The 10,920-nt window shown below is 42.6% G+C and overlaps 1 protein-coding gene across 1 annotated transcript in view; it reads left to right on the forward strand.

Moving 5' to 3' along the window:
- Nucleotides 1–25: 25 nt before the first annotated feature.
- The window catches only part of klhl36 (kelch-like family member 36), a gene marked incomplete at its 3' end in the record, with an annotated part of 15,195 nt that continues 4,300 nt past the window's right edge, over nucleotides 26–10,920 (forward strand). Inside the window, exons 1-5 of the mRNA XM_010772290.1 lie at nucleotides 26–143; nucleotides 1,755–1,949; nucleotides 3,304–3,426; nucleotides 4,703–4,924; nucleotides 6,887–7,189. Coding sequence (XP_010770592.1) covers nucleotides 84–143; nucleotides 1,755–1,949; nucleotides 3,304–3,426; nucleotides 4,703–4,924; nucleotides 6,887–7,189 — 903 coding nt within the window. The remainder of the gene's footprint in view (nucleotides 144–1,754; nucleotides 1,950–3,303; nucleotides 3,427–4,702; nucleotides 4,925–6,886; nucleotides 7,190–10,920) is intronic.

Genomic DNA, 10,920 nt, shown 5'->3' on the forward strand with positions numbered 1-10,920 from the left:
TGTGTGTGTGTGTGTGTGTGTGTGTGTGTGTGTGTGTGCGTGCGTGAGTGTGTGTCTAGATGGTGTCTGCCTAAGGGAAGATAATGGACAACGGGAAACCGAGTCAAGTGTATCGGCCCAAGCGGATCGGTGAATCCTCCCAGGTGTGTATGTGTTTGACTGAGCCAGAGTCAGACTTTGAAACAAATAAACACAAACAAGAAGGAAGCAGCTTCTTTACAGTAGAGATCAATGTGTATTTATATAGCCCAATATCACAAATGTTACATTTGTCTCAGTGATGTTCACAGTTTGTACAGAATATCAGTATGACAATACCCTCTGTCCTTAGACCCTCACATTGTACAAGGAAACACTTCCAGAGAAAACCCACAGTTTAAAGGGGAACATGGGAGAAACCTCAGGGAGAGCAACAGAGGAGGGATCCCTCTCCCAGGACGGACAGACGTGCAATAGATGCTGTGTGTAAATCGAAAAGATAATACATTTACAAGGTAGACCAAATGTTTGGAAATGCATGTGTGTATAATAGGAAGATGAATCCACGAGGATGTCAACAATCCTGTGGGAGCCATCAGGGAAGTAGTATGGTGAGAGTCTGGCAAGACCGCAGAGACTGGTTCAGCCACGACTCGAAGTCCAGGACTCAGATCCAGTGCTCAGGATAGAGGATCCAGGACACACGACCACAGCAACAGGATCGGCCTCGACTCAGGATCCCGGCGTAGATATAGACACCAAAAAGACATTTGGGGGAAGCTGGTTTAATCGGAACATGAGAGTACACAGGTACAAACAGACAGAAAGAAGAAGCAAGGCGTCCCCCGACAGTCCGAGCCTATAGAAGCTAAAGTTTAACCAACGTGTCTACGTACATGCACTCCCTTAGGATAGGTTGAGGGAAAAGGGTTAGCAAGTAAGAAGTAAGAAACACAGGTGGAGAGGCACACACAGGGAGAGAGGTCCCCACTGGAGCCTTAATTGGAATTGGTGAGAGGTGAGGAGGTACGCTGTGAATACGGTCTAAACACTCCCCGGCCGGAATAGGCCTCTCTGCAACCTGTTACATAATAGAACCTCGAGAGGTCAGAGAGGGGAAAGGTTTGGATAAAGAGAAAGTAGAATAAATAGATTACAGGAGAAGAGAGTATGAGAAGTAGAGAGATAATAGATTTAGAAGAATGAGAAGTAGTAATAACCTTAGTTTTAAATATAAGATCAAAGCTTTTAGGATTTAAGTGAAAGAGCAAGAACCAAAATGTAGGTGAAGAGGCACATAGTGCCTCAGTGACGCGTCCTAAAACCCGGAAGTAAGTTAGTATTTTACCACTTCCGGTTCCTTCGACAAAAACCAATGCAATTTCTCCATAGGATCTTGGAAAATATGATCAGATCATAAATCTAATCGATAGATTTACGATTCGAAAAGGATAAAAGTAAGGAAGGAGTTTACTTCCGGGTTTTAGGACGCGTCACTGTGGCACTCTATTGCCACATATAGCCAATAATGATCGGCATCTTCTCAGGGTAACTTTAATGCCTTTTTGTAGAATTGTCGTCTTATTTTAGAGTATTTCCAAATATTCTTTCAGATGGCAAATATTATTTCTTTAAATGTTATTTTTACATACAGCAAGGACGAACAGAAAAATTGTAATGAGTAACATTTGCGCACACTTTCTACACTGCTGAACTGAACCTTCCACCCACAATAAGTGTGTGTACTGTCTAAGACCTTAACCTGTGTGTTGCAGGTGTTCTGCTGCGGGGACCAGGCGGGGGGGGTGCTGCGGGGCCTCAGCCAGCAGCGGCAGCAGCACCAGCTGTGTGACGTGGTGCTGCTGGCCGACAGCAGGCGGCTCCCGGCCCACCGGGCCCTGCTGGCCCTCTCCAGCCCTTACTTCCACGCCATGTTCACCCTGGGCATGAGGGAGAAACGCCAGGAAGAGGTACATGTAGTGAGGCAAAGAACAGATTATACTACGGGTATTTGATGATTTGAACAGAAGCCTTTGTTTCCTTTTGTCTTCCTTCCACATTCTGTTTCCTTTTTATTTTTCTAGAACTGCATTCCTCTCATTTTCATCTACGTTTACTTATAAAGATCTATAGACTAGGTTAATCATATTCTTTTAATGTCAAGATAACTCATTGTCGGTCAGGATCTATGCTGTCAATAATGGGTGTAGTATCTATAGTATCTACATCTGGGTTCTCTAAGGCAGGGGTTCCCAACCCCCGGTGTTACTGACGGGCCGCGAAATAGCTGTGAGTTTATCGTAATATTTGCAGAATTATAAATATATACAAATATTTTATCAAAAGAAAATTCAATTTTGTTTTTATTTTCGCACCTATACCAGTCATTATTTCATCCAAAACATACAAAATAAATCAAAATTGGTTAGCATAAGGTCTCAGCCTCTCGTGCGCAGAGAAAGTTACCGGTGTGCCAATAGGAAGTGGAGCACACCGGAGACAACTTCCTACATACAATTAGCCACTGTTGCCATCTATATTTTATTATATAATATTAAATTAATATTTGTAAAGCGGTCCTAATTTTTTGTTTTAATTGTATCCTGGTTTTAAACGTTGTTAATATGTTTTGGATGCATATTGGTATTTCTTCAGGCTGTTAAATATTAACCTCTGTTGCCACCTGCTTGTGAGTAAATATTCAAATCAGTTAAAATTGACAACCGGTCCGCAAATAGTTTTTAATATATCTGCCGGTCCTTGGCACAATAAAGGTTGGGAACCCCTGCTCTAAGGTACCTTTAACCCAAAACTTTAACAACACAGGTTTATTCAGTTTCTTGGTTTAATAATTCCACTAATATAATGATTATAAGGAGATATTCAATATAGAAAACTCTGCAATAGAGAAGTAGGAGCTCCACCCCGCACAAAAACCACAACAAAGATCAGCTGTGTGTAAGTCTTTGGTCTGAGATCCTTATACAAATCAGTTTAAAATCAGTTTTCGCCTAAAATGACGTGGGATCTGTGAGGAATAACCTCAGAAGTCAAATAAAACTCTCCTTAGTCAGGTCTCCTTTAACTGTTCCTACGGCCTTGTGCTGTGGATGGCAGGTGGAAACAGCTCCAGGATGTCATAGACAGGATAATCATTCAAAAGATAACATTTCTAAGAAATACCGTTAATATCCAGAGGAATGGCATCAGATCTAGAAGCTTCCGTGTGCTCAGCCGCTTAGGAGGTACCGGAAACCTCTTTAAATTCTAGTGACATCATATATACAACTCCTAATTACCTGCATCTTCCTCTTCCTGTTCCAGGTGGAGCTGGTTGGGATGTCCTACATTGGTCTGAAGGCTGTAGTGGACTTCCTGTACAGCGGGGAGCTGTTGCTGGACGGGGGGAACATTGAGTCTGTGCTGGAGGCGGCCCACCTCCTGCAGGTAACCAACGGGACACTTCCTGTGAAACACATCATGTACATTGCAGGAGAGTTAGGGTGCATCACATTAAATGACAGTATGTATGAAAAACAGGTTTCTGCTCAGTTGTAGTCCAAACTACTGCAGTATTGTATTAAAAGGTCACTAGACACAAGTGAAGCGTATAAAGTGTTGAATACTAATAATCATTCCAGAGGGAGAATAGGTTCATCATATTCTTTTAATTGGCATTTATTCATGCAATAATCTTTTTAGTTGGGTTGAGTATTTAAAATCATTTATAATGATTAATAATTATAATAGATCTATTTGACTGTGTAATATAAGTAAAATGCCAACTGTTTATACCTGTTACCGTGACAATATTCTTTAAGTGCTAATATGCCACTTATTTGTATTTCAATTGCACACCCTGTGTCACCTTGAGTTTGGAGGAAAATGTTCCTGCCCGACTGCAGGCTGAACAAAGGTTCCATACACAGAGAACAGTCTTGATGCATTCAATGTGAATGAGGGCAGGGTTAACAACAGCAACACTACTTCAACAATCTGTTTACCAAATGTCATTCAAAACCTGGAAAAGTCATGGAAATTCAAAAGGCTAATTCCAGGCCCTGGAAAAGTTATGGAAAACAATATTTTCCCCAAAGTTTTGGAAAAGTCATGGAAATTTAACTAAAGTTGCATCAAATATAATTTATATTTGATCTAATCGCCGAAATAGTAATACTATAATGATAATAAATACTGTATTGTATAGTAATGAAACGTAAAATGGCATTTAACTGACGAGGTGTTTTGCAGGTGAGAGATTTAAGTTGCTTTAGCGTGTAGAAGCTAGTAAGCACAACATGTTTCATATGCAGACCTTATTTTCCTGTTCCATGTTCAAATAAACTATTTTCAGGGGCACCGCTCAGAAAGAGTAATGTTTTGGTCATGGAAAATTAGGTAAAGGTCATGGAAAAGTCATTGGTGAAAAAGTGTATGAACCCTGATACTACAGTAGGTGAGTGAATGATATCTTGTATAATGTTTGTTATGGGCTGATGTCTCCCCCCTCAATAGAATGAGTTGTCTTAATAGAGGAAGAAGTAGGACATTTGGAAGAAGACCTGTTTGTAAGTAGCCATAGTGTGTTATAAAGCTTAGTCATTGTTTACACAGTGCATATATCCTTCAAATAGAGTGAAACCCTCAAAAGTAAATCAAAGAACAGCATATGTCATTATGATGGAAATGAAACTCTGATCACTAAATCTGCTGGTTGGTCCAGGTGTCGCGGGTGGTGGATCTGTGCTGCCAGTACCTGGAGGGGGGGCTGAGTGAGGACAACTTCCTGTTCCTGCAGCAGCTGGCCCTGCTGTACAGCCTGGAGCGCCTGGACTCCTGCGTGGACCGCTTCGTCCTCACACACTTCGCCTCGCTGTCCTTCACCCCCGACTTCCTGCATCACATTCCTCTACACAAACTCTCAGCGTACCTCTCCAGCGGACAGGTACATACACTGCTCAGGGGTGAGGAAATACGTGCTGCAACATTTCTTTATCAATATATTCCAACCTTTATTCACTCTGTAAGAATAAAATGATTTAAATTCAAATACATTTTTTTTTCTTGTAGATTTTCACATACAAGGAATTAGCTTTAGTGTACTGGTGCATATTATAAACATAGTAAGATCAATTCAAAGTTAAAGCAAATAAAATAAAGAGACCTAAATGTATGATGGTAAAGTTATCATTACTAGTACTTGGGTGTTAATGCAGCTGTGCAGAATGTTGTATCTTTTAACCATCATTAAGCCAAACACATAACTATAGTCAAACAATTCCTCAATCATTCATTACACACTTCTGCTACAAATACATTGTTATTCATAGCAAATGTAAGTCCTTCAGTTGTATTGTTATCTAGTATTTAGTATGTTAAATTACAAAATAAATTCTATAACGTGTATGAAGAGTGTTTTTGTTTTTAAAGTGAAGAGGAAATGTGTTCAGCACTGAATCAGTTTTTCACTTTCATCATTATTCCTTCCCTTGATTCAAATCATTAAGATGACACTCACAACAGTGAGACAAGACCCTCAGCCTCCCATCCTCACCCCCAACCTCCCAGCCTATCCATGTACCTTGCCAAGCTTACACTGTGTGCACAATTATTAGGCAAGTCGTATTTTTGAGGATTATTTTAATTATTGAACTTAGTGCTCTGTTTCAATCCAAAATGTTAATAAACTTAAAACCTGAAAATATAAGAAAGTCAAAGTGAGGTTTTGGCTTTCTTAGGAGAATATCTTTTTACATGAAATTACATTACATGTCATGTCACTTGTTAGACGCTTGTGTGCACAATTATTATGCAACTAAAGGAACAACGGAAATGATCCCATCTCACATGTTTATTTTCACTTGTTAAAGTGAGAATAGTAAACAAACAACTCTGTGTTCCTTTAACGTAAATCTCCCTTTTAAGAAGGGCCCATAAGTTCTCTATAGAGTTTAGGTCAGATGAGGAAGGGGGCTGTGTCATTATTCTTTCATCTGTTTGGGAGTTGATTTAGAGTCTTCAACCTGAAAAGGTCCAACTAGCTCCTCTTTAATAATACCAGCCCATACCAGAACCCACCTCCATCTTGCTGGCGTCTGAGTGGAAGTGGAGCTCTGGACCCGGTACTGATCCATCCATCTGCTCCGCCCAGAGTCACTCTCATCTCATCAGTCTAGAAAACCTGTGACTATCTGTCTTCAGATATGTCTTGGCCCAGTCTTGATCTCATGTGCCTTGTTCAGTGGGGGTTTCAGCCTCCCTCACCTTGGCCATGTCTCTGAACACCTGGTTCTTCTGGGCCCTCAGGCAGGTCACAGTTCTGGAGTATGACCGCACTGGAGGATAATGGCTTCCTGGTAGCTTCACGTTCGATTCTTCTCAGATCTGTGGCACTTAATTTGCTTCTTTTTCCCTCAATATGTGTCTTGCAGCCCTGTTGACTATTAAAACAATTTGCTTTTCAAAAGTCAGGTAAATCTATTTTTTGGCCCATTTTGTCTGAGGAAAAGAAGCTGCCTAATAATTCTGCACACCTTCATGTAGGGTGTTGATCTCCTAAGGCCACACCCTCCCTCATTACACAAATACACATCACCTGATATCCTTAAATCCAATGCACATTCCAGTTCATACAGCTAAGAGTTGGAAAATATGCATGAAAATGATGATATGATCAAAATGCTCTCTTTCATAATAATTGTGCACACAGTGTATGCCATGTCTATCTAAACCTCACCTCACACCTCACAGCCCACTACCATCTTTAATGCCAGCCAGGGAAGAAGAGAGAACATGTAGTAAACTCTTTGGATATTGACTGTACGTAGACATGATAAGCAGCTGCAGGTGAGATGGGATCCTGATCTTGTTTGTAGAAAATTCACTTCCTGTTCACCTCCACCCTCAGGTGCAGCATGACAGCGAGCAGGCGCTCCTGCAGGCCTCCCTGCGGTGGCTCAGCACCACTCCTGAGCGCACCCCCCACGCCAGGCAGCTCCTCTCCCACATCCGCTTCCCCCTGATGGCGGGGGGGGAGCTGGTGGAGCGGGTGGTGCCGGCGCTGAGGGCCCTGCTGACGGAGGAGAGCTGCCAGGCTCTGCTGCAGGAGGCTCTGGGATACCACGCTACGCCCAGCGCTCAACCACTGCTGCAGACAGGAAGCACCCTGCTGAGGGGGGGCGCGGAGCAGCTGCTGCTGATTGGAGGAGAGGTACAGATGGGTGGTGCCCAATCAGTTGATCACAACTTTGTTTTCAACGATGCATATGAAGCCATTTGCAGTGTTTTACCCTTTTTGATCCATTATTCATCCTCAAAGTGTACTAATTATCACTTTGATTAATATAGTGCCTATCATGACACCAAAGGATCCTTTACAATAGGGAGGGGGACGTAGGGGGGGGGACAAAAAGGACAACAGTAATACAAACATAGATGACAAAAAAGGAAGATAAATAAACATAAGGCTTGGTGCAAACATTTAAATGTGACCACCTGTAGTTTTTATTGTTATACTTCATGACTTACATATTGTTACGAACCCACTAGGGATGAGGAAGGTAACACACACCAGATGGCTTTGGTAAATAATTATACTTGGGTTTAATAGATAACGAAAAAGGTGTACAACAAATTGAGAGCAAAAAATAGCCTAAGCCAAACCAAGAAGCCAAAAGGGCGCAAGTTTACTGCTAATGACGGAAGGAGGACTCTAAAAGTGAGCTGAAATCACTACCAATCAACACTAACAAAATGAGGCTGCAGGAAAACACAGCTAAATGAGGGAAGCCAAACACTCTACACTAAACACGGACCACACGAGTCAAACACAGTCTAATAGCTCAAGTCTAACGTGTCCACGACACAAGAGCAAAAATGCGTGAGGCGTCTGATCGCAGCAGAGTAGTGATGTGTCGGTCGCGAACGAGCCGATTCTTTTGAACGGCTCTTTGATATGAACGAGGGGACCCGAGTCGTCTTGGTGAGAGCGTTCTTGTTATCGTTCAATCGTTTGTCCGCACCTCACTGCCTGCCAAAATCACTAGCCCTTTAAAAAGCTTGATTTTGTTCCCCAAAACGTATTCTGTGAGACCCACCCCGTACTCTGACTGTATCTATCTTCGACACGGAAACCCTGTCCTGCTCCTCCGCAGCTACTCGCGAGCAGTTGCACGTCGCTTGACCAATCAGAGGCCACACTCGGGCTCACAGGGCGGGGGGGGGCGAAGCTCCAATCAATGTTTAGGACAGAGAGTGAACACAGGTGTCAGCACTGTCGAAGGAGTGAGAGGGGTTGTGTCTTAACGGAATACACGAGAGAGAGAAGTCATGAACAAGTGGTAGCAGGACAGGTAGACAACGCGTGTTTTTCGGATGGAAAATGAGCCCAAACGCGAAAACGGCAGTTGGTGGCTGGAGGTCTACATTCTAAAAATACATTCACTGACATGATAATACTTGCCGCTCCACCTTTTGTCATGTTTACAATGCAGATTATTGACATTAGGTCTGACACATACAGTCAACTCATATATCACTGGTGATTATTTCGCAGATAAACCTAGTAAACCCCGCCCTTATAAAAAACGGGCTCTTTTGACGACTCTTTGAACCGGCTCTTTGAAAGGAACGGAGGCCATAGATCCGCTTTTTTTTTTCCCTTCCCAAAATTAGGCCCATAAAAAAAAATTCCCATCACTACAGCAGAGCTCCGAGTGACTAGCTGTCGCCCAGGCCTTTGTAGTTCATCCCCGGAAGGTGTCGCGGCTGGGATTGCACCGGGGGATTGGAGCGCGTCCGGGCCCCTCGGCATGCTCCAAGCAGTGGTCTCCGAGGCGGACGCAGGAAATGGTACCCCAAGTGACGTTTGGGGCAACTACACAGCTCAGTTACATATGGAAGCAGCAAAACCATTACAGGAACCGGAGACAGGCCGTCAGCACATATCTAATAATCATTAAAGGAGTGCCTAGTTTTCATACAACATGTGAAAAAACTCCAGCCCGCCAGAGCTTTAATACAAGAGAGGACCAATGCAGCTTTTCCGAATCAACAGATCACAGATGCATGGCTTATTTTGTATTATTCTATTTTGTACGTTTATAAAATGTTTGTTCTCAAAGCTCTAAAGAATCCTGAGTCAGATTTCATACATAAAATATCAGATAGCATTGTATATACGCGCGCTTTCATGAATCTCCAAGGACGACAAAGCGCATTGGTAAATAAACATCTGACTTGATTTGGGGCCTTGACTGACTAAAGAATTAAATGCCCTGAATTCGATTTGGAAAAATATTCAAAATAAGATGTAAGTCTTAAGCTTTTGTCCATGGATATCTCTTTTTGAACCCCCAATAAAGAGCAAATAAGATTTCAAGGCAGCCAGGCCTGTGCTCCGGGCACACCCTAGTCTTTCCTTTAAGGGGAAGCCTATCGATTGCAAAATGCACCTTTGTACGTTCTCTTATAACATGAATATGTGTCCCCGGTGTCCAGGGAACTCACCAAAGTGTCAGAAAACCAGCCAACCCTCTCTATTTCCTCCTTAGGCCAAATCTCTAAAAAAGGGGGCTGCAGCGGATCTAACAAAAACGGATCCAGATTTCAACACTTTCTACCTCAAACCAAAGAGGTGGCTCCGCTTATTAGTCAACTCTCCACCTACATAAACAGGGGAATCGACCACGGTCCGTGTGCCAAATCCTCTCATTTCGGCATATATGTAGGACGATTTCTTTGCCATTTTGGCCTTNTGCGCTGGGGTTGCATGGGGATTGGAGCACGTCGGCACGTCGGCGTGCTCCAATCAGTGTCTTCGGAGGCGGACCAGGACATGGTAGCCAATGACGTTGGGGCAACTACACAGCTCATTTACATATGGAAGAGCAAAACAGAATTAACAGGACCGGAGAGGCGACGGCAGTCACAATAACATACAAAAGCAAAGTAAATTTATTAAATCACTTGAGATGCTAATTAATGCACGTTTCAATCCACTTCTGTTATGTGACTGTTTTCCAAGTTTTGGGATTACTTTTTGCCAATAAATCACCACAAAGGAAGAAGACACAGCAAAATGACATAATTGAAAAGGCTCAAACTAAAGAAAATCATGTTGAAAACCTGATGCAAAATTCTGTGTCTTCATGTATCCTACCTCCAGTTTTTTGCATTTGGCTGAATGTCCTCCTGCCATCTGTAAGTCAAACAGGGGTCCTCACATGTCGGTACATTTGAATCGGTTAAGATGCTTTATTTGAAGGGGACCCATTATGCAAAATACACTTTGTGATGTCTTTTATACATAATGATATGTCCCCGGTGTGTCAGGGAACTCACAAAGTGTCAGAAAATAAAACCCTCTCTCTTTTCCTCCGTATCCACATCTAAAAAAACAAATGGGGGTGCTAACAAGCAGGTCCAGAATTATGGCTCTTATTACGTCATTGGCGACATCCGGCACACGTAACACGTCCCAACCTATCGTCTCCGGCACACATGACACGTCCCAACCAAGCGGCAAACTCTGGGGCAGAGCCGGGAGGCCAATAAGGAAGTGCCACAAACTGCAGTTCATCTATTGGCCGATAGGCGATGACTGCAGAAAGGATCAATTTCCATAGACCCCCATGTTAAAATGCCCAACTTTACAGCAGACATGTTTCTACCCCTGGATGCAATAAAAAATATTCTGGATATAGTTAGATTCCACCTTCATGATTATGAATTGGTGAGTGAATTGTTTTATAATGCGACCCTTTTATTTATATTAGGTCTTAAAGTTTTTGCATAAATTAGGGCGTGGTCACCTTGATGGACAGGCACATGCCTCACTGGCAGCTAACAGCAACTTGTCCACTCTGCTAGGCTTCAATGTTAGCTAGTTGTAGTCACTGTACTTGATATATATATACACAGTTTAGTTTATGATTCAGTCTT

The sequence above is a fragment of the Notothenia coriiceps genome, unplaced genomic scaffold (assembly GCF_000735185.1).
Source record: "Notothenia coriiceps isolate Sejong01 unplaced genomic scaffold, NC01 NC01_scaffold00011119, whole genome shotgun sequence".
Lineage (NCBI taxonomy): Eukaryota > Metazoa > Chordata > Actinopteri > Perciformes > Nototheniidae > Notothenia > Notothenia coriiceps.